Source organism: Spea bombifrons, chromosome 3, assembly GCF_027358695.1.
Source record: "Spea bombifrons isolate aSpeBom1 chromosome 3, aSpeBom1.2.pri, whole genome shotgun sequence".
Classification (NCBI taxonomy): domain Eukaryota; kingdom Metazoa; phylum Chordata; class Amphibia; order Anura; family Pelobatidae; genus Spea; species Spea bombifrons.
Window position 1 is genome coordinate 94,763,017 of NC_071089.1, and position 26,701 is coordinate 94,789,717.

Here is a 26,701-nt window from a genome sequence, read left to right on the forward strand (position 1 = left end):
TGTGTTGTTTCAAACTTTCAACTCCATCACTTCACTATTCATTATGAAGGGTCATCATCACTGGTTGGTTCCTCCAGCAAACTGCCTCTGTATAATGCGTAATACAATGGATGAAGAATCTCACAGATTGAAGTATACATTATACATGGCAGGTGGAGCTCTTCCTGCAGCAGAAGTTCACTGGAGTTGGACCTTCATGATTTATGGTGAAGCTTGTCTGAAACTCAACTCTCCTGCAAGAGCTCCCTTTTAGCGAATAGACCCTACCATCGCTTTTGATGGAACATGTTCCACGGGGCACTGCACTACCTAATGATCCATTGTTGTCATAACACAGCATTTTTATATAACAGCATGATTTCTACTTTCAATAGTAAATAGCTATCCAGTTCCTGATTACCAACAGACTACATGCTGCAAATTACTGATTAAATGCCTGCAACCAGCCTACGGAGGGATTTTGGGAATGGTGGAAGATGGCTGGGATGAGAAGAAAATCAAGTACTATTTTGAAGACTGTGGCCCGATTTTAATCCTTTATCTTGGATAAAAATCAAAATGTCCTGAAAAACAACCATTAATAACTCCACTGTGGTGGCAAAAGAAGAATTTAAAGATGTAATTTCATTTTACAATCTCTTATCCGCTCTAAACTTATTTTAATCATAATTCTTCTAAGGCAGGGGTTCCTGAAGGAAAGCAGAACTCTTTCTCTCTCCCCCCTCCCCTATATCTCCCCCCTCTCTCTCTCTCTCTCCTCCTCTTTCTCTCTCCTCCTCCTCTTTCTCTCTCTCCTCCTCCTCTTTCTCTCTGTCCCCCTCTCCCCTCTTTCTCTCCCCCTTTCTCTCTCTCCCATTTCTTTCTCTCTCTCCCCTTTCTTTCTCTCTCTCCTCCTCCTCTTTCTCCCCCCTCCTCCTCTTTCTCCCCCCCTCCTCTTTTTCTCTCCCCCTCCTCTCTCTTTCTCACCCTCTGCTTTCTCTCTCCCCTCCTCTTTCTTCCCCTCCTCTTTCTCCCCCCCTCACCTTTCTCTCCCCATCCTCTTTCTCTCTCCCCCCATCCTCTTTCTCTCTCCCTCCATCCTCTTTCTCTCTTGCCCCATCCTCTTTCTCTCTCTCCCCATTCTCTTTTTCTCTCTCCATCCTCTTCCTCGCTCTCTCCCCTCCATCCTCTTTCTCTCTCCCTCCCATCCTCTTTCTCTCTCCCCCATCCTCTTTATCTCTCTCCCCCATCCTCTTTCTCTCTCTCTCTCCATCCTCTTCCTCTCTCTCTCCCCTCCACCCTCTTTCTCTCTCCCTCCCATCCTCTTTCTCTCTCCCCCCATCCTCTTTCTCTCTCTCCCCCCATCCTCTTTCTCTCCCCCCCCATCCTCTTTCCCTCTCTCCCCCATCCTCTTTCTCTCTCTCCCCCCATCCTCTTTCTCTATCTTTTCCTCCCGCTCTCCACTGTATGCACCACTCCACTGAGTAAAGAAAGCTGTGGATCTCCAATGTTTTTCGCGTCACATTCTCCGCCCCCTGCTAATACTGCTACGAGCGTTTCCAGGGGGACCACTCTGTCAACAAGCGCGCGGGCACTGGCAGCATGCACCGAGCTGGGCAAGGGACAGGAAGTAGTCGGGATGCCGGTATATCTGGACCTGGATCGGGACCGGGAGCGGGTGCTTGACTAGGACCGGGGTGGGGGTGGTTATAACGGCGTATACCCTGCAGCAGACACGGCAGAAAGCCAGGGTCACACAAATGACACGCTGACACGCGCGTAAAGATAACTCTTCGCATTACACTGTATTAAAATTATTTTAAATATATTTATTTTATATTAAAATACAGGACTGTCCCAGTAAGTTAGAAGTGTCGGCGGGTGTAGTGCAAAGCATCTTCCCCATTTGCTTGCACGCCATTTACCTTCCACTGTGAGCCATCTGAGCAATTGAAAATGTTAAGGGGGTAGTGGGTCTAGGGGTGGGTAGCAGGTCTAGGGGTGGGTAGTTACTACTGCATGATTTCATGGGCCCAGCTGATTGCATGCCTGTTGATGTCAGCAAAGTGTAGTCTATATATTGTATGAACACGTTTTTAAATGTATGTATGCATTTTTAGGTTAATTGATGTACTTGTTGCTTTACAGTATAACAAATGGGGGGGGTAATGAGTGTTGTCATATGAATAAGGTAGGAAAGGGGTCTCTGTCCCATAGAGCTTACAGTCTAAATATAATAGGTGTTTGAACTAGATCTAATTATAGATTTCTGTTTTTTAGGAGGACCTCCTACCCCAAGTATGATGTCTGCAGAAAGCAGTCCGAATTTAAACCAGTAAGCGATCTGTCTCCACATCTTAAAAATATACATGTATTCTAATGTATATTTATTTTTCTTCTCTGTTTATGTTTAGGAAACAATGATTTGTTTATTTGTTTGCATTGTTTGCACTATGTCACCTTTACACTTGACAGCTGAATTAATAAAAGTTCATTAAAAGTTTGTGTCTATATATGTTACAGTCACCCTATATAATACTCATATGTTACTTAGACAGGGGGGCCTATTATACAGTAGTATAAAATCGCACCACCTCTATGCAAAGTTTGCCTGAAAATGTAGTTTTAAATAAGAATTCATGTGATACCTAAGATTTCAAGACAAATTTATATAGTTAAATTCTATAACGCCTGAACTGGGGTCTGATAACCTTTCCCACTCATCATCAAGTCCGCTCAGTCACCAATATAATGATGTAGTAGTTGCAAGCTGCACAACTGTGACTGGACCTGCCATTCTAGGGGGGTCCCTGATCCTTTAAAAGCTACTAGCGGCAAGTAACAGATGCCACAGGGGTTTCTAGCAACAATTATTTTAGACGTTCTATTATGGATCCCAGATTCTATAATGTTCTTCCTGGGATTGTGTGCTGGAAATGTCTGCTCAGTAGATCATCTCTCAAATGCATTGAGACACTTAATGGGACCTACCCCATGGGCTGAATGTTGTCATCCCTTCCTGTTATAGCATCTTGCAAATAATACTGGAGAATTTACTAGATCTCTCATGTACTAAGATTTGTTGAAGTGGTATTTTTCATTTCAGGACAGAAAACATAGATGTAGCATTAGGAGTCTCTTTGGAGACTGGTCCAAGCTGGCTTCATGAAAATGTCCATCAAAAATACAGTAAGTCTTTCTTTATTGTGTTTATAAATATTAAGCCAAATATTTCTTGAACATAAACATTTTAAATATCATTAATTACAATCATTGTTAAGTGATGTGTTGTAGAAAAAAAATCCATATGTTGGGAGAAGTTAACCTTTTTCTGTCGATAATAAATGGTTTGATATCTAATATTTAAACAAAAGAACAGCTGTGGCACAAATAATGTAGAATGATAGATCACTACAATATAGATATGTATCCAACAGTATATTACTTGTCTTTGTGCCCTGATCCTGATTTCGCTCATGAGTGCTACACATATTACTTTATATTACTTCAAATATATACAGAGTGGGCAAAAAAATAGTTATACAGTACTGAGTACTGATCGGGAAATGTTTAGTCTCTAAGGTGCAACATCCCTAGAACCTGTCATCGTTCTCAATACCTGTAAAGTAAAAAAAATAATAAATAAATGAAACTGAACAATCAATAAATGCCAAGATCAGATCAGTACTATAAAGCTACTCTTGGCCCACCCTGTATATTGTCAAAGACAAAGGCTTTGCTGGAAGAGTAATTGACAGTGTAAAATAAAGTTGTGATGGTTGCCTGTAAGGAGAGATTCGTAAATGGAAACGGCCTAGCAACAACGTATACATAAAGATACCTGCATTCTGACAGCTGATGCATTGTTAGATTGACCTTGTATGCAGGAGCAATAGTCCAATACCCGCTTACATGCAGGGACCGGACAGTGTGACGTGACATCCCCACCCGTCAAAGCCATTTTGCTCATCATGTTTTTTTGTTTTCTTTTCTTTTCATTCTTAAATCTTTTTTATTATTACAAATATTAAAAAAGACATTTTACACAACACAGAAATATTGGTCCATGGATCACAAATTAAATTTCCATCTTACAATATTTTTGCTCATAAATTTTATAAAAAAAGGTACACGGTTTTTAGAAATGTATATTTTCTAAAAGAAAAAAGGCACCTGAGTTTGTTTTAGAGAGTAACTCATGTAACTCATTAGGGTCATTAGAACTGTAACTCGCAAAAGTGGTTGAAACAGGGGTACAAATAGTGTGGCATGAATAGGATAGTGTATTTTATGCCTATATTGTAGTTTTTTTCAGTTTAACTGTAATTATATTTATGTTAAATGTGTTTCTACACTGCAATATGTTTGCTTCTTGGGCTTCAAGTGGAATCTACAAGCATGTACAACCTTATGTATTGGCAAGTTTGAAACAATATTTTGTATTCGTATTTATTATTGTTTGGTTTGGCATATATCACAAAATCGGGCAAAATGTTTTAGCAGTGTGTAGGGGAGGGTTGCAATTGTGTAATATATGACGTAATGCATGATTTGGTTTAAACTATGCATTTATAAATAGCTCAACTTGTCCTGGCAAAAATATTTATGTTTCCCTAAGCTGTTTATAAGGTTGACACCTAAACATAACTATACCAAATCCTCAAGTAAATGGACTGGCCAGAAACTGGCCCTACCTCAACACTCAAAGAGTTAAAATACTTTACCTTTGAGACCTTTTGTAACATAGTTAATAAAACATTAAAAAAGGTGGGTCCCAATACTGATCCCCCAGGTACCTCACTAGTAACAAGACCTCCCTCTGAATATACGCCATTAACTGCAATATTCTCTCTCCTGTCACTCAACCATCTCCTTATCCATTCAACTTTTTTAATATCCAAACCAAAGCACTGCAGTTTAATTAGGAGTCATCTATGAGGGACGGTGTCAAAAGCCGTACTGAAATCAAGACAGGCTTCATCTGCTGCTCTTGCCTGGTCTATTATTTTAGTTACCCCGTCAAAACAAATATGTTGGATCGACATACTTAACACTGCTATCCTTCAGCATTGTTTCCATTAATTTCCCAAATGCTAACATAAGACTTAGTGATCTGGAGTTGGAGTCATCCCTGCTACCTTTTTTGTGAAGTGGTACTACAGTTGCCAACTTCCAATCTTCTGGAAGTACTCCTGTCAGTAGTGTCTGTGTAAATAAACATGTAAGAGCATGGTAATCAGTCATTTTCTAATTAGATTCTTTACTGTTTCAGCTACTGAATGTCCTGCCGTTCCCTTCGATGAAGATCCACTTACACCAAGTGACCATGAAGAAGGTAAAGGAGGAAACATCTGAACCAATTCATTCTAAAACAATTTATCTTGGTTCCTACCGCCATTTATGTGTCCTCATGCTTGATACTTACAGATCTTTATTCATCCTTATCTGAAGGCCTAAGTGAGTTGAGTGTTCTTTGCGAGATGGAGGTACAGCATATACACCCTATACCCCTCTTGTTTCATGCACTTGGTTTAATTTATAATAAAAATGTTGATTGCCTTATTTGTTACAGTTCAGCTCAGACTATGTGACATTTTTTGAGGAACATCTGAAGACGTTACCCAGTGTTGGACCTCCTACCATCCTTGCATACAAACGAGAATCTTCTGAGTTGGACAGAAGTCTTGCCATGGCAAGGGTAACGAGCAGATTTTTGCAAATATAATGTTATATTTTTATAGAAAAAAATTTTTTTTTTTATCAGATCAAAATTTAAAGTAGACATGCTATGGTTTTTCGGGTATATGTTGCAGAATTCTGGGTTTTCTGCCAGAATACCTTGGGAATACCTCTCCCACAGTTGAATATAACAATATAAGTGAAGTAAGAGTAAGTTACATTTTAAAATAATGTATTTGGTGCTGACAAGAGCCCCATTTTAATCATTTTCTTTAATAATAAGTTCTACTGATATAACTTTAACTTAAATAACGAAAAGGCTTTACATATAACTACTAATGTCTGTTGCCGCCATGTGCACAAACCTGCCTATTGTCATTGCAAATGTAATTTTGAGTCAATTTGCTGTTTTGCCACTGTCAAAAATGTTTCAAGCAATACAAAGTCTGGTCTGGTGGTCACCATCTCCATCTGTACTAAGTAGTAATAGGCTAAAAAATATGATTGTAACTAATCTCGCCTGCAGTCTTGTGTCGGGGCATCAGATCATGTATAGGTATGAATTGAATACAGACTAATTCACGCTAATTGCCATTTATAGCATGTTTGCCATCTATTTACCATAGTCTAAACCTTTCCAATTAATCCTAATAGTGGTTGTTTTGTTATGAAGGCTGACTTTTTTCCTCAAGCAACAAAACATCTGGGTCCGGGTTATTTTGCTGCTACAGTGATTGCCCCATATTTTACACTTTGCTACTTAATAAAACCCATGTATCTCTCCTTAATTTAGTGAAGGTGCTACAGGCTGTCTACTAAATCACTATAGACTTGGTACAGGTAGCGTACATTCCATCTGTCGAAGTGACCCCTGAGGTCCCTAAAGTTTATGCTACTCTACATTTTATTCTGTTGGCCCTATAATATATAACCTTCGAAAGAGGAGTATAAGTAGAGCAGACAAATCCCGGGAGCCATGGCTCCTAAAATATCATCAGAGGTGTGTGTGACATCTTGTCATCAGAAGTGCATGTAAAATAATTTCTATTTACAATCAAGTAGGGTGAAACTGTTATGATATTGTATTTTTTTATATTCTCTAGGCAGTGTATTTACAGGATAAGATGAGACATTATGCGCTGTAAACACGATGTGCCATTTTTAATTGTGCCGTAGTCTGTCAGGCACAGTTATCGATATTGCGATAACTGTTAAAAGCCACATTGAAGAAGATAAACCGCAGTCAATATAAAACGATTGGATTGCAGATAATAGCCAATTTATCAATGTAGACTGCCAAGTTTCTGATGTTCTTAATCTTTATGCTTTGACTTTTAATATCATAAAGCGCTTAGGCCTACTTACAACATGCTCCATTCAGTCATACTTTATTAGCCCATTTAATCTTACTGGCTAAATATAATGTCATGGACTATGTGTGCGAGTCCTTCCGCGGCCCTTACGGCATCTAGAACCAACAGTTGACTGGTAGAGCAACTATGTTGTGTTCTAGTGTTTAACTTTGTACCACTTCTTCATAATTCAGCTGGGTCTGAAACATAAACCCCGGGGCGGTTTTACAGAATTACCAGGCTAAGCTTATGTTTTACCATTCTCTTTAACATTACCCCTTAATCATGTACACATTAAACATAAAATCTATACAGCAGGGAATATACACCTATTATAAAACTAGACTTGGGCACATATCTTATGATCATCAGTTCAGAATATATCTTCAAGGTACAATTAATGAAGAAGCCAACTCAAATACACCCAGCCTGTAAAAACCAGCATTCTGAGCACACAGTGCCTGCTCCAGACAAACCTTTTACCGCTAGAGCAATAGGGTCTTCATCCAGGCAAAAACATGAGAGCATAAAAGCCACTAATTACTAGGGTCAAAATGTTGTTTTGTAGCTTGTATGTTAATATTTATTTGAGCATATGCACAGAAAACATTGAAAAAATGTATTTCATTTCATAGTAGGGCTGCAACTAACGATTATTTTAATAATCGATTAGTTGGCCGATTATTTTTTCGATTAATCGATTAATCGGATAAAAAAAAACAACATGCAAATTTTTCGTTTATTTAAAAGAATTTAATGAACTGGATGTTAAAAAACAACTTAAAATTTACATTAACATTCTTATTTTGTTATGATGTAATAAAAAACAATATTTTCAAAGTACAAGAACCCAAACACAATATTTATGAAACAAAATAACCCCAAACATTCTGAAAAGAGGTGGACTATTACTGTTCAAGAAACTTTGCCCCAGCACTTTGCACTTTGCACCCAGCACTTTGCACCCAGCACTTTGCACCCAGCCCTGGAACTTTGCACCCAGCACTTTGCACCCAGCACTTTGCCCCAGCCCTGGCACTTTGCATCCAGCACTTTGCACCCAGCATTCAGCACTTTGCACCAGCACTTTGCACTTTGCACCCAGCCCTGGCACTTTGCACCCAGCACTTTGCACCCAGCCCTGGCACTTTGCACCCAGCACTGGCACTTTGCACCCAGCACTTTGCACTGTGCCCCTGCACCCAGTCTCTAACTCTGCCCTGCACCCAGCCCTGCCCCCACATTCTGCCCTGCCCCCACACTCACACTCTGCCCTGCACCCACTCTGCCCTGCACCCACACTCACACCCTGCCCTGCATCCCCACCCCCACTCTGCCCTGCACCCAGTCTCCCACTCTGCTCTGCACCCACACTCACACCCTGCATCCCCACCCCCACTCTGCCCTGCACCCAGTCTCCTGCCCTGCACCCCCCACCCCCACTCTGCCCTGCACCCCCACCCCCACTCTGCCCTGCACCCACACTCACGAACCGCTCTGTGCGAATGGAGCCACTCGCACAGAGCGAACCGCTCTGTGCGAATGTAGCCACTCGCACAGAGCGAACCGCTCTGTGCGAATGGAGCCACTCGCACAGAGCGAACCGCTCTGTGCGAATGGAGCCACTCGCACAGAGCGAACCGCTCTGTGCGAATGGAGCCACTCGCACAGAGCGAACCGCTCTGTGCGAATGGAGCCACTCGCACAGAGCGAACTCGCTCTGTGCGAGTGGCTCTGTGCGATCCGTGCACATAGACATGAAGAATACTTACCTCCGGAACGCGTCACATCCGTCACGTAGCTAAAAGAAGGCGGAGACTGCAGAGCGTGTAGCAGAAGCGGGGAACGCTCGCGGAGGTAAGTAAAAGGAGCCGAGTGCTCCAACAACGAATTGATCACTCGATTAATCGATAACGGAAATCGTTATCGATGATTTCCGTTATCGATTATTATCGATTTTATCGATTCGTTGTTTCAGCTCTATTTCATAGTTTCTGTTTTTTGTCTTTATGCTAATTATTCATTGAATAATATACTCTCTGATTAACAAAATATTTTAGCTAATATAGTTCATATAAGAATCATTTAAAAAAAAAATACAAAGCATTTATTTTTTATGTTTTACATGCTAATTTTAGCTGTTGAAAATATCAACTCAAATCCTTTCAAATAAATTGCCATATAGACATAGATATGAAGCAGAATCCCCAGAAGGTGTCAACTGGAATTGGTAGCAGGAGTTCCTGTGTATGTAGGCCATACTGCATTTAAATTGTCCTTTTTTTCATCGTTAATAGCATTTTGATGGAAGACAACTCAGAAACCATATAGAAATATATGTTCAGTCTCACTAATGAAATATAAAGTATCTATTTTAGTAATATACCTATGATCTCAGCCAATACAGCGCAGAATGTACAACATCCAGTTTATTAACCTGGTAATGCAATTTACTTGTGGCTTATACCACATACACAGACTCTGGTGATAATGCGACAAATCTAATTCCATTTATTTCTCTAGATCACTGTAATCCACCAATACATCTTCCATTTCTTTCTCTAGATCACTGTAATCCACCAATACATCTTCCATTTCTTTCTCTAGATCACTGTAATCCACCAATACATCTTCCATTTCTTTCTCTAGATCACTGTAATCCACCAATACATCTTCCATTTCTTTCTCTAGATCACAGTAATCCACCAATACATCTTCCATTTCTTTCTCTAGATCACTGTAATCCACCAATACATCTTCCATTTATTTCTCTAGATCACTGTAATCCACCAATACATCTTCCATTTCTTTCTCTAGATCACTGTAATCCACCAATACATCTTCCATGTATTTCTCTAAATCACTGTAATCCACCAATACATCTTCCATTTATTTCTCTAGATCACTGTAATCCACCAATACATCTTCCATTTATTTCTCTAGATCACTGTAATCCACCAATACATCTTCCATTTATTTCTCTAGATCACTGTAATCTACCAATACACCTTCCATGTATTTCTCTAAATCACTGTAATCCACCAATACATCTTCCATTTATTTCTCTAGATCACTGTAATCCACCAATACATCTTCCATTTATTTCTCTAAATCACTGTAATCCACCAATACATCTTCCATTTATTTCTCTAGATCACTGTAATCCACCAATACATCTTCCATTTATTTCTCTAGATCACTGTAATCCACCAATACAGTTTACATTTCTTTCTCTAGATCACTGTAATCCACCAATACATCTTCCATTTATTTCTCTAGATCACTGTAATCCACCAATACATCTTCCATTTATTTCTCTAGATCACTGTAATCTACCAATACACCTTCCATGTATTTCTCTAAATCACTGTAATCCACCAATACATCTTCCATTTATTTCTCTAGATCACTGTAATCCACCAATACATCTTCCATTTATTTCTCTAAATCACTGTAATCCACCAATACATCTTCCATTTATTTCTCTAGATCACTGTAATCCACCAATACATCTTCCATTTATTTCTCTAGATCACTGTAATCCACCAATACAGTTTACATTTCTTTCTCTAGATCACTGTAATCCACCAATACACCTTCCATGTATTTCTCTAGATCACTGTAATCCACCAATACATCTTCCATTTATTTCTCTAGATCACTGTAATCCACCAATACATCTTCCATTTATTTCTCTAGATCACTGTAATCCACCAATACATCTTCCATTTCTTTCTCTAGATCACAGTAATCCACCAATACATCTTCCATTTCTTTCTCTAGATCACTGTAATCCACTAATACATCTTACATTTATTTTCCATTTATTTTGGACACAACGCTTAGACCTGTTTCATTTTTTTATGCTGGCTCTGTATGCACATTTGCATTATGGCCAGTGAAATAATAATTCTCAGCTTTCTTTGCTCAGCTGTTGCTGTAGGCCTGCTCTTGTAACACTTCAGAAAATATGTTATCGTGCTAACTTAATTTACTTTACTTTGTGTTTAGATTGTGAGGCAGCCATCAGTAAAGGGAATATGTGAATTCTGTGAAAATCCGCTGAGGGCTTTTCCTCTACAATATCCTAAGGATATGCATTTTTCTGATGAGGTAATGATTATTATTATTATTATATTTATTATACATTTAAACCAACAGTATTTGAATTGCACAGGTCCATAGGAAGAACATAATGACATAGGTAAAACAAGGAATCTTGCCACTGAAATTAATCATCGCTTAGAGTCTCTTAAGACTTAAGCAGGAGGACCAAATATTGGTTCTACTTTGAGTAAGTCACGTTTTCACTTATCTGATGGGGTTCCACCACACCCTAAGGCAGGGGCGTCCAACCTGCGACCCTCCAGCTGATGTAGGACTACATCTCCCATCCTTCTCAGCCGGCCCATTAGCTGAAAGAGCATTATGGGAGATGTAGTCCTGCAGCAGCTGGAGGACCGCAGGTTGGACGCTCCTGCCCCAAGGATTGCGAGGCAGACATTTTTCACATTTTGCATTACAATACCCTCAGAGATCTGGTGTCTCCCTGCATGAGCCCAGACTGGTCAGTCAGTCTCTGTCTTGTAGACAGGGATAACAATGTTCAAGTATAGAGATCCTCCTCGAGGAACAACCCTGAAAAACTCTGTATAAGTTGATACCAGTAGTAATCTTCAGATCCTTTTTTGTTAGAGCCTTTGTCCTTTTTTTCATACGTTTTGGTTCCTTTAAGTCTTTCTGCTGCAGGAGATGTAAGAGTGTGTTTGAACATGTAGTCCAAGAACAAAAGCACCTATTTGAAAAAGACCAAGTTGAGACTATAGCAATCGAGCCTCATGGACCTTACGGTAGCGAAGATGAGAGACAAAAAGCAAAGGAAAAAACTGCACAAAGGTAAATCTTTCCACAACGTTTCTGTTTCCGATGTCCGACAAAGAATTTCAAAAGTCTTTGATGAGTGATATCAATTAGGTACTGTGCACATGTAAATACTGTCATTGTAAAATACTAGCCGCCAGTGAAATACATAAATAAACTATGGTCTGGATTATTTCTATTTGACATTTTATTTGTAATTTTTTTTCCCCAACAAAATGGCCATGATTTCAAACCTCACCGATCTGAGGTTTATTGTGTATTGCATTGCTTTGGGTATGATATGCGGAAACTTGCTGCCAATGATGACAGTAAATAACAGGCAAAAAAAACTAAGAGCTATAAAAATAATACTAAATACTCAATTGCAACACAAAACCACTGTACTGTATCGAAACCGCATATTCATACATTTACATGAAATACATATTGTAGTCACTTATGTGCAAAGGCACACTTTTTATGACAGTACCCCTTGAAATCAGTCTGCGCATCACTCTAAAAACCATACTGAACCTGTTATAGTCTCCCTAAATATTCTAATCAGCTATATAAAACGCTCTCTCTCTTTAGCAAAGCCAATGTTCTATGTAACCGATGTGACCTCTTCTTAAATACATTTATCTTTTGTAGAAAGTCTTTGTTCAATGTTCTAATCAACGTTATAATGGCAAAAGTGCTACTTCTCATTAGAATAACAGTATTACCTACTGACATTCCTCACCGAAATACTAATCTTCAGCTAAATTAATCAACAATATAATGATAGATGCTACTAACCTCTCCAGTTTAAGAGCCCATGAGTAACACCAGTATTCTCATTGTATATAAATATATAAAAATGTATATATTTTTTTATTGCAGAATTCGAGAGAGACGGTTAGCAAAATTCTATGCATCTGTGACAATGGAACCTACCACCTTTCCTGAATGTAGGTAGATTTAGTTCTTTTTTCACTTTATATTTACCTCCCTTGGGTTATAATAATTACTGTTTAGATAATGTTGAGGCTGATATTGGAAGCGTAGAGACATTCTGTTCCACAAAGAAGAATTTACTTTGTATTGACCTTAGTAAGCCACCGTTTTGTTCTGTTCCTCTTAATCTGGTAATCGGCATAACATGGTGTTACAGTGCAAAATCCAGACTGCATTATTGAACAAGGAGCAAAGCAAATTGTTTATACCCATTGGTACAGGGCTCGACAAATCCCAGGCGCTAGGTTGCCATGGCGACAGAGAATTTTGTCCTGGCGCCTAGGTTTTGTCAGCCTCTTACATCCAGAAAAAAATGTGGATGTAAGAGGCAGAGTCACCACACGGGGGCGACAGACAGCACAGCCACTCAGAGCCCGCCCCCGAGCCTGAGATCACTCCCACGGAGTGAGCCTGTAGGCTGAAAACGTGGTTGCTGCAAAACCAGCAATCGTGTTTTCAGCTGCCACAGGCAGCTTCAGGGAAGGAGGTTGTGTGTTGATTGGGTCCCCACACAAGTGTGGGGACCTGACACAACACCCCCCTGCTGCCTGATCGCTCCGTGAGAGCGTTAACCCCTTTAATGCCGCGATCGCGGCATTTAGGGGTTAATTGCCGTTTTTGTAAGGGGCTCTGCTGCTGGCAGACTCTGCTTCCAGGCAGACCAGCAACAGCAAAAACGAGCCCCCACAAGCCCTTTGATGATTCCTGTAGGCATGGAAGCCTACAGCAGTCATCAGAGACTCCCCCCTGCAATGGCTGGTCTATAGACCAGCAATTGAGTCCCAGCTGCCAGAGGCAGCTTCAGGGACAGGGGAGAGGGTTCTTTGGTCTCCCCATGAGTGTGGAGAGCAGCCCCAACACCCCCCTGCTGCCTGATCGCTCCCTGAGAGCGACAGTGCAGCGTTAACCCCTTCAATGCCACAATTGTGTATGACACATTCGTGGCATTGCAGGGGTTAACATTTGTCCCCACAAGCTTGTGGGGATTAAATATCAGTCAATGCTGTGCTCCAATGGAACATCAGCATTGAAAGGGTTAAAACAAATAATAATAATAATAAAAAAACAGCACTGACCTGAAAGTCCAGGGTGCTTCCAGGTCAAATGCTGTGAGTTTAGTAAGTGGGCTGATGATGATCAGATCACTCCTGACCAACTGTTAGTTTAAAAAAATCCTGGCTCCTAACTTTTTTACCTGGCGCCTAGATTCACAACAAATTTGTCAAGCCCTGGATTAGTATAGCCAGGGAAACTATGGTGGACTTCAGCCCAATGCTTGTTTAACTCTGCTCATCAACATGGGAGAGGTACAGGTCTCACAGGTAAATCTGGCCCGTGCCAAGTCGGGGTCTGGCTCTGCTTATGCCTCATTAGGGCTCTACCTAGTTGTGTAACAGTGGGTAGTCATCTAAGCACCCTCCGAAGTCTTATTATGTTTAACATCACATTGCAGAAATTGAGTGGACATGCTGTCAAGCTTACCGGATGTATTATGGGGATACAATAATTCCGGATGTCATTTAATATGGAAAGTCTGTTGTTGATGCTTGGACAGTAAATAGCTAAATTACACAGTATAGCTACATTGGTTACCAAATAAATCAATACTAAGCCAAATTGGGTAACTCATCGTACAACACAGTTTGTTTCCAAGCCTATAAAAAGTGTTATTGTTCATGTTGTAGAGGATTATAACGATTCTTAACGTTACAGATAAAGCTCATATGTGAGTTTATACTTCTATAAAAACATTATCTAGGACATTGTATCCCAATTTCCATCATTATGTAGATACTTTGGGGTTTACAAGTTTGAATAAAATGACATTTAAGTAATGATAATGAGTATGACATGTTCTGCTCTGTGTTTCCTGTTGTAACCAGTTAATTTGATATATAAAAAACAAAGTGGCACATGAACTAGTGGCAACACATTAGGGGTCGCTAAACCCTGGTGGCAAAATTAATGATCTGCTAGTGGCCTTCAACCAGTCATGTTACTTGACCCCACATTACAAGTGTTGTAGTGTGTGTGTATGTGTGCACCAACCTGTTAGTGATGATTTCACCAATGAAGACTGACAGGCATGAAAGCTAGACATGAATCTTAATCATTGAAAGCTTTTTTGAACATCACATTTATACATTGTAGCAAGTTGTGGTTAAATAAATTGAAAATTTGGTAGCATTGCTGACAAACATCCCAAAATAAAGACACTTTGACATAACCCTATAAAGGCAATTTTTTTCAAATGCTAACAGTAAAAGTAGGTTTTAATAATACCTCTTGCAATCCTGGTACCTTTTTAATTAATAAAATAAATTAAATACAAGCTACACCTGCACTGCATACACGGTACTTGCAATGCTGGCACATCTCTCATCAAATTTCTCGGCCTACTTTTAGTTTCCAAGAAAATGAGAGTGAAAAGTATCAGTTTAAAACATGCTACAAATCCTACACACTCCATTGAATCATTTTAGGGATGTGGTGCCAGTTGATCTCTATGTTGCCTTTTAGTAATCACAGTCTTAGACAGGTCAGTTCACATTTCAACAGCTGAGTGAATCCAGTCATTCATTTTGTTCCTTGACCAAAACATTTTTGACATTACAAAAACAGTAGCTATAGCATGTTCTAAAGGTACTGTTCCACTTAAGCATGAATTGCACTCACTAGTATGACCTTGGGATATCTGTAGTTTATTATATCCACTGAAGATTTACTTGCATAAAAACAATTCAAATACTTTTGAGAAACTCTTTCAGTTTCTAAGGCAACAGCCTTGTCTGCATCCAGTTCAAAGTCTTGTGTGGTTGTACTGTGCTGGTGTGAGTCTAGGGTTAGTGGCTTATTTCTTCATTGAACCAATAACCTCTATAACTCACTCACAAAACACTTGCTCTAGTGCCCGCTCACTCAAACACCATACACATACATACTCTCCCCCTCCCAGGCACCACTAAACCCTAGGCTCACCCCTGACACTGCAGAACTAATACATACACACATTTTAACACAATACAGTAACATGCACATGCTAACACAATAACTCACACACATATGCCAACACCATATGCTTACACTCGCAAGCTAACAACCTACACTAAAACTCACTCTAACCCCTTTTGAAGGTCATTTAAAAATGAATGTCATGTTGTTTTCTCTGTCAGATGGAAAACCCCTGAAAACCATTTCTTATCAATTATCAAATGCCCCACCTGATAAGGACAACTGGACCATGAAGACTGACGCCACAGAAGCACAAATGGATACAGATGCAATGGACAATGAGTTTACCTTCTGTGACTTTACTTTAACAAGTGAAAAGGTAATGTTTTGTAATCAATCCCAGTTCCCATGCGGTAAAACAGTTTGATACTAAAAACTAACCTAAATCTAAAAAAGTTGATTTTGAACATAGGTGAGTTAGTCGATTTTCCCCAGTAAGATGAGTTGAGATGGCCCTTTGAGGTCTGGTCGCTAATGGGAAAGTCGGCAGGATGGTTATGGTCCCTCACTTCTCTATTCATTATGAAAGGCCAACACTGACAAATTTTCCCAGCAAGAAGGGCTGAGCTGGCCCTCTATAATGCATAATTCAATGGGTAGGGGGATAGATGAAATCTCACTATTTTAACCTTACATTATTCAAGCCAGCCAAGCTCTCCATTCAGCTGAAGCTCACTGGGGTTTGGACCTTCATAATGCGTAGTAAAGTCAAGCTGCCGAAACACAAATCTCCTGCCAATGCTCTCATTACTCAGTAGACCCCTCAGTCTTAGTAAATACGCTGCAATGAAAATCATCACTATTCTTTTTGTATGGTGAACTTCACCGTTTAGATTTGATGACCAACATATACAGATGCAGTATGTTCTCTTTAAACAACCGTTAAACAGATTGCATCATGCAGTAAATCTGTATCCATATGTCATTTTAATGCGGCTAACATGGAACGGTAACGGGCTGTCAACAACAGTACTAACCAGGTTCCTATTATATTTCAGGCACCGCTACAGTTTGTTGAAAAATATTACAGAACAGGAAGGAAATTCCTCACGATTTTTCCTGACGGATCTGCACAAATATTGTATCTTTTGTATTGAGTACGTTACATGGTGTAACATAGCAGACATGCTAGGCAGTAGACAGCTTGCCGGGTTGCTCTGTGTTGTGTCAGGTGCATGCAGCACTAATATGGAAGTAAAAGTGGCCTTAATAACTAATGTTTTCAGTTGACCAGACCAGTGAGCGGTACGCTTTCAAAGACCTCTTGCAGACATCAGCACAACTCGTTGCTTAAGGTACAATCTCCTGTACGCTGTTAAAGGTGATGATCCACCTGCTCTGCTCAATTTAGCCCTTTTGTAACTAAACTAAACAAATGATTTAATCAAGTAAGATTTTGCTTCATTCTTTTTTTTTGCTAAATTATTTCATGTGACACAAAAGGAGAGACCTATAGGATGTCGATCATGGAAACTCTTAAAAAGTTTTTTTTGTTGTTTGTTTGTGATTAAATCTTCCATGAAAAGGAAGAAATGCAGATGTGCTATGGTTTATTTGCTTGACACGCCAGAGAGTACAGCTGTAGCTTCATACTATACACATACTATACACGTTTAAAATGCCCTTGTTACGTCAGTAGCACTGTGACGCTCGTATCCATATTCCTATAAATATGACAATTACCTTTGCATGCAAATTTATTATTTTTATATTTATTATCTCTTTCGACCTTGTTTTTTTGCTTATAGCTCTTATTAAAAGGTGTAGTCTAGTCCTGTACTCAGTTTGCCTAATGTGGCTCAACATATTCATTGTGTAAGAAGGTTTTTAAGCTGGAAATATCTGAGATCTGGAGGGCAATTGTCCCCTGGGGTGCTTTCACTTAAAGACGTTGTCTCTGTTTTAGTTACATCTAAACTTTATACAGCCCCTGTGATGTCTAACAAACCAAAAAAATAGACATTTCCACTTGGATGAAACGGGTTTTGTGATCATTCTGTGGGATTTCAGCATTGTCCCTTTTGGTGAACATGTGATAGACACATGTAGTCCATACATGCTGTACATATTGTCTGTCAAGTGTGTTTTGAGCCCTCACTGCACTTATTTATTAGGCTTAATCAGCCAAGGCTGCTGGAACAGTAAACATTTTACATAGTAAATATTTTGATTGCATCCTGCACCTTTCTGCTACCTTAAAGTCATGCGCCAGCCAACTTTTTCAGTCACAGAATGGCTCCCCCAACTGTGATGTTTCTAGTGGCTTCTGTTTGTGTCTAAATGTCTCATGAAACCCCTTAAGTCTTAAGGTAACGCATTTTTCTCATTTAAGTACAATTAAGTTATTTACCACTGAATGGTCAAAATAGCACAGGTGATATTAAATGTGATGTTTGTATCTCAGACGCAATATCTGTAATGAGACTTCCAAAACCAGCCACATGGAGGTAGGATATGAGATATTATTTACATACCCAGAATTATTTCAAGCTTTTGAGAGCATGCTTGGGCACTAAAAAGCAAATGCAAATACATTCTAAAGTCTGCTCCGAAGAGCTTGGAAACATTTGATGAGATCCCAAAATGTCCTGAGTCCTACGTTTGTTTGCACTTATAGGTGTTCTTGCTGATTGGTATCCTGTACATTGCAAATTTTCCTTATCTACATGCAGTTATCCATCAGGAAATCTGGCTATCATTGTGGCGGTGAATAAACTCAAAGAATCTGTCTGCATAGTTCAAGAAGATAAAGCAGACAATGCAGGGATTCAGGCTGTGTTTGGTTCTTCGGGAACAGCCACCTGTTATCATCCAAATGGAGTTGTTTGGTATGTTGATGCAAATTCAATGCAAATCTAAAGCGACATATTCTTTGACCAAATAAAAACCAGAGGATTACACTCTGTTTTTAGAATATGGCTGGTGTGTTTGATTAGCTGGGGACCTAAGAATTAGAAAAAAAACACTGTAGACAACAATAAGCTGCGAGGTACCAGTATTGAAATAAATAAATAAAAATAAGGCCTTGGCAAGCCCTGTTTCGGGGTCCCCTGTGCCTTGCACCACCTGCTCATGGACAGCAGATTAACCAAGGAGGGAGCTGGGAGCATTTAGCATGGAGGAGAAAGGCAAGATGGGGATAGATAGCAACACGGAACATAGAAATGGGGTGAAAATAATCAGATTGATGAGCATAAGACGTGAACGGGTGTAAGGGGCAAATCCACCACTGGACTCATGTTATTTATACTAGCACTTAGCCTGCTGTTTCATTGTCTAAAAGGTCTATGGAAGCTACACTCCTAGCACTTTGCACAATAATTGCTTTTTATATATAACCCTATATATTATAGTTTTTTTTCTTTTATTTAGCAGCAACCATAATAAATATGTATATCATAATCTGTTGGTAAAGATGTCTTTAAGAATCCCAAACATTCCGTGTAATTTGCTATAGCGTTATAATGGTTAAATATTTAACAGCAAGATATGTACAGCTGTGTAAAACTGCTTCTGGGTCCTGGAAGTGAAGCTGGTTTGTTCACATTCTATCAAGAACACAATAAAGAGGGGTTTCCAGCATTAAAATAGTCCCCTCCAGTCCCATTTTTTGCCTTGTATCTCTAAAATAGCTCATATTTATGAACTGCCGTATTAAGTGACTAAGGGCTTCAGGCCAGCAGTTTGATTAATGAGCAGGGGCAAGTTTATGTGTGTTCATGAGATCTACTCTTGCAAACTGCAATTGTCGTCTCTTGAAAAGTATAATTATCATTTGCTGCACTTAAACGTGGAAGGATTGCTTCCATATCTTGTTTGTTCTCCATAGGTTCCTACCTAGCTGCATATCAAAAATACGTCTTTTGTAATTGCAAACGTTCCTTCTGTCTCCATGGTAGTGATAAAGTACACCCACCTGTGTTATTATGAGACAGCACAGATACTTTGCCCACTGCCTGATGTTCAGTATTGGAGTGGTGCTAGGAGGGCACTAGAAGGGAGATGCTGAAACGCTACATTATGATCCCTTATCCTGATAAGTCTCGTAATGCAATGCCCTCAGCATTAATATGCGCTAATAACTTGATATCTTATGCCCATCTCGTACCCATATTAGGGGTGTTTACTTGGATTTCATAGATAGTGACAATAGAAAGCAACCCAACTGGCCCATATTCCATATTGTTGCTTTAGGATAGCTTTCTTGAATCTCTACTTCCACTGGATTGTTACTCTAGGTGTCTACTACCCTCAGTCCAACTCAGTCTTCAAGGATTGTCTCTCTACCTCTAGTGATTCCGTTCCAAACCTTGAAAAGCAAGCCGTGGAATAGTCCGGCTGATTGTGCCGTATAATGGTGATAGGACTACTTTTATAACTTTGCTCCATAATCACTTTTCATACAAACCCCTTGCTTGCCTTTTGCTTCCAGTTCAAATCACAGTGAATGAGTTCCTCCTGCAAACAGTAACAGACAATGTTTACACGGCAGACGCTGTAGAAATGTTGTAATAATTACCAACACTCCCACGTTTTCTCATGCCCCATCTTTCATTTTGCGGAGAAGTCAGTACGCAGCAGGGCTGACTGCCTTAGAGACAAACAAACTTAATGACCACGTTGCACAAGGCAAACACTGTTTTAAGCAAACAGTGCATAATATAAACAGTTGTGACAACAGACAAAACCTAATGGTGTGCCATCTAGACATCCAATTTGTTAACAGTATATCGCTTACAAACACAGTCTGAGAAAGGATGTTATAGATCAGTAGTATAATAGGATTTAGGAGATTGTAAAGGCAAACTCCAGTGCCCCAGACAGCCTTTTAATCAAGGAATGCACATTAAGGGACATTGTTTAATATTCATTCTTTAAACCTGAATATTTAAAAAAATATATTACTTACCTTTAAGTAGAAGCTGCACCGACGGCCTCCTAGGTGGCCACTAATTGCCAGCTTGAAACGGCCAGTAGTGGCTGGAAAAAGCTCTCATTGAAATCAATCAGAGTGTTCTCTGCAGATGCGCATGGGGAGTCTCGTTAGACCCCCTCGAAACATTTACTAAGCCAATGTTGGAGCCGACCGGCAGTAAGTAGAATACGTGTCAGACAATGAGTTCAGCTGAACACATCTCAGCTGCAGTAGGGGACGGAGAAGCTGTCTGTTCCTGGAAATGTAAACATGCTGACTTATTGCCGTCTGCTAAATGGAAAAAAGGAGACCTTTATGATCTGGTTGAGCTATTATTTTATTCATTAGTTGCGAGTAAAGAATGCAATTCTTGTTTGGCTAGATCAGAGCTGAAGCCTTGTTTTTGGCAAGCTAACTGATACTCAGTTGTATGTCTTCTATAAGCATCAGCCATGGCTTTCAGAAATAGATGGTCAGCCTTTTATAGTGTAAATCAGATCATTTCTTTCTCCTCAGTCATTTATTATTGCTTCTTTAGTATTTTTAGAAAGAAATGATCAGGTTTGCCATCTCCTACCTGGCGCAGAAACCCAATAAAAATCAAATAATCCACATCTGCCTTTGCAAATAAAAGAAGATATAGTATACCTATTGCTCACGAACACATCGGTTCACGCTCACCCAAGGCACTGTGCGCTTTTTCATACACATTTTCCGATGTTAGTAGTAGATTTTATGCACTTATTGAAATGACTTTTTCATGCTATAGGTACATATTTTATGAATAATATTTTACAGCCTTCTGGAAACCAAAGGCTTGAAAATTTTGTTTTTTTCTGCCTATAATTTCTACAGACATGAATGTTTTTAGCAATTGTTGCCAAAATAACAGCATTTTCAGTACTCGGAAGAGAGGCTGGCAGATATTTCTTCAGCCATGAGAAATGTTTTCACTTCTATTTTTCATCAGTTTATTTTTTATGTTTTTTGTTTTTTTATCTTTTTTGTTTTTTTGGTTCTGTTTTTTATTTCGGCATCAATTTTAACTGGAGCATCAATAGTTTATATCACAACTGTTTCTTTAAGAGCAGAGAAAACGTTTAAAGAGTAAATTGGGGCCTCTCCATGCTACATCTAATGTATTATTTATAATGGAGTTACTAGCACATAGCATCTACTTGTCTCACAGCTGTGGCAATTTAGGACCAGATTCAATAATGTGGAAGAAAATTATCTCTGGGAATTCATAGAGAGCATATATCTCTGGAAAAATCAGATTTCCATTTCTGCTTCATGAATGAACTTTCAGTAGCACCTAAAATGTGTAAAGCCTTCTTTTTGATCAAAAAGCCATAACAGGGATGCGATAAAGGCCGGATGTGGGGCGTTACATTCATTACTATTTACTGATTTAATGTTGGACTGCAAAAGAAAATTATTGAAATAAAAAATAGAGATAAATTGTATGTCACATAATTGCGTCTAGATCTAACGCAACAAATAGGGACCATATGCTGTATTTCCATCTTCTTACTGGATTTGCTTTTATTAACTATACCATACCAGAGGAATCTAATACATCTAATACATCATTTTTGTGTCGATACTGATCGCTGCCTATAAGGTAAGAGGATTTCATGTAGAGCAGCGAGGCAAATGAATCATGTGTGAGATAGGTGTAAGACAAGACCAAGGACCAAATAATGTTGGAGGCTTTTAGTGCAGGAAAAACGGACAGACTAGAGTTTTTTATCTGCTGTCAGATTCTGTTTCTTTAAAATGGTGAATCGGTTATAAATTCCTCACAATTCCAGCTGCTAACATAAATACATGTGTAATGTAATACATCACACTAATACGGAAGTGTTATGTATAATTACATACTGTATATATTAGCTGTGAACAGACGTGGAGGAACTCAATGAACACATATTTGCTCAGATAATCAGCATCTCTTTTATTCATCATTAATGGAATTCGTATGACCACAAAAGTCATCATCTTTTACAGCTTTAGAGCATATTGCAATTGCTCATATATTTCTAGATCTAAATATAGGCTTGGCAGCGTTCACACTGACATTTGATGTCTTTCTTCATATACGCAGGATACATTTAAATCCAGTAGGCGGACAGTACTTGGACCAGATAGGCAGAAGGCTGAGAAGATGGAACTGGAAAAGTAGTTTGTCTCCTGAACCCTGTGTTCAATTTAAGCCAATTTTCATATCCTTGAACCATCATATTGGTGTCAGAATAATTGCACAAGACCAAATGTTTGTCTCTTTCTTGGCAATGGGAAAACAAGCTAAGCTCAATGTTGGGGGAAGAGGACCACTGAAAACACAGGTAACCACACATGTATATCTTTCTATAAGGACTGTATATCACCATTGCAACATTTATGTAGCGTAAACGTGTTAAGATGCCTTCTTAAAGATAGATTCCTATAAGTCTCAAATCTATGTTCTTCACTAAGAGACTAAATAATAGTACATGTGTGAAAAGTGGTAGTTTTAATAAAAATTCATTAAACATGTGGATACTTAACAGGCACTGTATATGTAGCATGGCAGAGGAAAAATGTTTTCCTAAAAACATCTTACTAGCGGGCCTCAGTGTCTGTTGGGCTGCTTCACTTGTGGCCTCTTTGATGATCATCAACACCGACATTTCTTCTTCTTTCCTTTGTTCTACCTGTACAAGGAGACTTGGGGATGTAGAGTCGTAGTGTCATAACTTCAACTGAAGTTTTGCTTTATATTTATAAACTGGTGGGGAGCAGAAAAGGAGATCTCTTTACTGACAAAGGCTCCACCAGAAATATTGAGCACCATCATGCAAAGGCCATCCATAGAATTTAAAGCTTGTCTTGTTAAGCCTGTCAGTATAGCAAACCTAGCGTGAGAACTGTCCATACTGCCTTGTTACCCTATTGTAACCACGCTACAGGAAATAACTGAATTGCAACTTTGACATGCTAGCTGTGACTAATGACTTTCTTTTCATAAATAACCACCTGTTTCACCATAGTCCCTGATCTTGCTTCTCATTGGAAATTCACATATTGTTGATTAATGCCTTTAATTGGTACAACATTTGTATTTACAGGTTTCATCCTGTGGGTGCCAAGGGGGTGAATGGTGATTTTCACTGCCATCCCTCCTGATACCCACTTCTGTCATGAGCCCCACTGGTTAGACCTTGCTCTCCTACCTATGGTACTCAGAGACATGGGGGGCGGGGTTGTTTTATTTTAGATTGCAATTTGGAGGCAATTAATTTGTGAGATATATCCAAGCATATGTTGCAGGCACCCAGGTGAACCAATAAACTCTGATATTAATGGATTATATGACTTATTTTGCAAGTTATAGCATGCAAAGTGCCGTCAATTGTGTCTTGTCAGTCAAGTTAACCCGGGATCTTCTGCTTTTGTTGAATAGATCTGGCTGTGTGCTTTGTGATCTCAATATTGTTACATTATTCTCGGCAAACTGCCAAAGGTACTTAGTAAACTATTAATATGTACCATTTCAATATTTCAAGCCTGATACATCTGAATAACATTTTGTTTTCACATGAACCTGCAGACAGGGCTGTTTTGTCATGCACTTTGCACAGTCTATCTGGTAAATTTTCAGATAAACAGAACACACACATTATATATATATATATATATATATATAATACAGTTGGTGTTTTTGTTGTTTTAGATTAGCATAGATATAACACACTTTTTATGTAAACTGATTAGAAATGTATCTGCTAAGGAAGTCCACAGTTAGTGTTTAACTGTAAACAACACAATGTTAGTGGCAAAATATAAAAAATTGGCATTGTATATAATGTGTGACTACTTCAGACAAGACTCAAACTGCATCTCAGAAACAGTAAATTCACATTAGTCCCTATCACCTGTGCTCACTAATGCAAAAAAAACGATTAAATCATACTGTGCTGTGATTTATTGCATTATTATGTAATTCGCTCACAGAATGATGTTTCAATGTGGCAATTAAATTTGATTAAAGAGAACCATGTGGTTGCTCTGACCTTTTTTACAAATAGCATTCCCCTACAACTCATATCTCTGATTCACTACATTTTCTCATCATGATGAGTATTAGATCAATAGTAGATTTATTGCCTAAACAGTGAGCTGTACTTGTGTTATGGTAACATGAAATATTCCATCTCATTGTCCTAACCAGGACTAAGAATAACAAGGCGGACTGGCACTTTAAGGCCAGTGGCCACCTAATGACATAAGCATGGCCAATGGCTGGATATAACAGATCCGATGGTATGTCGTATGCTCACGCAGTGTGCGACCAGGCATATCCAGCCAATGGCCGGCATGGTGTTGCAGAAGACCCAAACGTGCCTAGTCATAACTACGAATTATAAAGGGTATACCAAAGCATCTCTTCTGCAAGAAGGGTTAATCTGGCCCTCCATTGAGAAATTAAAGTGTTTTTAAATGTAATCTCCATGATTTATTTAAGTGCTATTCAGGACCAGCTTTGCAATTTTTTTTAGTGTTTGCCATAATTAGTTTAGTGAGATGAAGTTTTCTAGCACAACGCCCAACTCACTATTTAGTGAATAAATAACATTGTCACACAATTACTTGTAGCTATCATTCCCAGCATCTTCTGTCTATCTCCTTGGAAAAGGCCAAACTGTAACACTTTCTTTGTAAATATTAAATCGTATATATGTATATATGTATATATTACTCCAGCTCACTAGTTCTGTGTTAAATATGAAGACCTAGCTTATAAAGTTCTACACTAGCAATTCACCTACTTAAATTCATAGATTGTAGTGGACTTTGTGACAACATGTCAACTTCAAGATGGCCATCTTATTATTATTATTATTTTGTATTTATATAGTGCCAACAATTTCCGCAGCGCTTCTTACGATACATTTATTCAAGGGGTATGACAAGACTAGAATTGACAGATTTAAGACAAAATGATACATTAGGTGGAGAGAGCCCTGCTTGCAAGCTTACAATTTTAAAGCATAGAATCTTAAAAGTGTATTACCGTATATTCAAGAGAAAATGGTTTCCCTGTTATACGCCTGTTTTTTCATTTCTTTACAACTAAACTGTTTAATTATATTTATGATTGTGATAGGCAAATTGCAATACTGATATTATGAAAGGAATGTGAACTAGTTTGGACCTTGCAGGTACCCTGAAAATCAAAAGCTTAGCTCCTCCGCAGGTAGAGTTTTATCCATAAACCCAACTCTATTTTCTGGCACTTTTTTTTTACCTTCCATAGTTTTTTTACACGTTATCTTGCTTTATTTGAAGGTGGAAAAAATAGATGCCAACCAGCAGCTGAAGAAAGAAGTATCAGAAGACCAACTGATTCTGTTTGCCACCAAGATCCAAATCCTAAGCCTGCTGGATAAATTGCATGAATATTTGAATTTTCCTTCCAACAAACAATGGGACAAAATAAAGCCACCATCATTCCTTGTAGCGCAGGCACAGAAGGTCATGAACCTCTGCAGTATTTGCAATATGAGTAAGGATGTTCATTCTTCTATAATAGCTATCTTGGGGAAGCTAACTGGATAGAAACTTGCAAATTAAGATTTAAGTATGTTTTTTTTGTTACACAAGGAGATATCTGGGTAAATACTGTCATTATTGAAAATGTTTCCCAGGGGATCATTTCACATACCAGGCAACTTGATGAAACATTTTATTTTTTTTAAGTTACGCATTAAAATGAACAAAACCTTGCATATTGTCATTTTTACATTTCATTAGCATTATGCATGGGGGAAAGTGACTGATCTTTATATTGCAAATATACTGAGAAGATAGAATGCGAATCACTTCATCTCCTGCACATAGATTATTAAAATGAACCTTACACCAA

At 38.9% G+C, this 26,701-nt stretch overlaps 1 protein-coding gene across 1 annotated transcript; it reads left to right on the forward strand.

Annotated features, from left to right (window-relative positions):
• The first annotated feature begins 2,915 nt into the window (after nt 1–2,915).
• Nucleotides 2,916–26,701, forward strand: ERICH6 (glutamate rich 6). The gene is made up of 13 exons (XM_053460403.1): nt 2,916–2,926; nt 3,086–3,168; nt 5,252–5,314; nt 5,407–5,465; nt 5,552–5,677; nt 11,022–11,123; nt 11,746–11,906; nt 12,753–12,820; nt 16,040–16,197; nt 16,877–16,959; nt 18,551–18,706; nt 22,901–23,141; nt 26,125–26,701. Exons 1-13 carry the CDS (start codon nt 2,916–2,918, stop codon nt 26,392–26,394), a joined length of 1,581 nt encoding a protein of 526 aa, XP_053316378.1. The 3' UTR covers nt 26,395–26,701.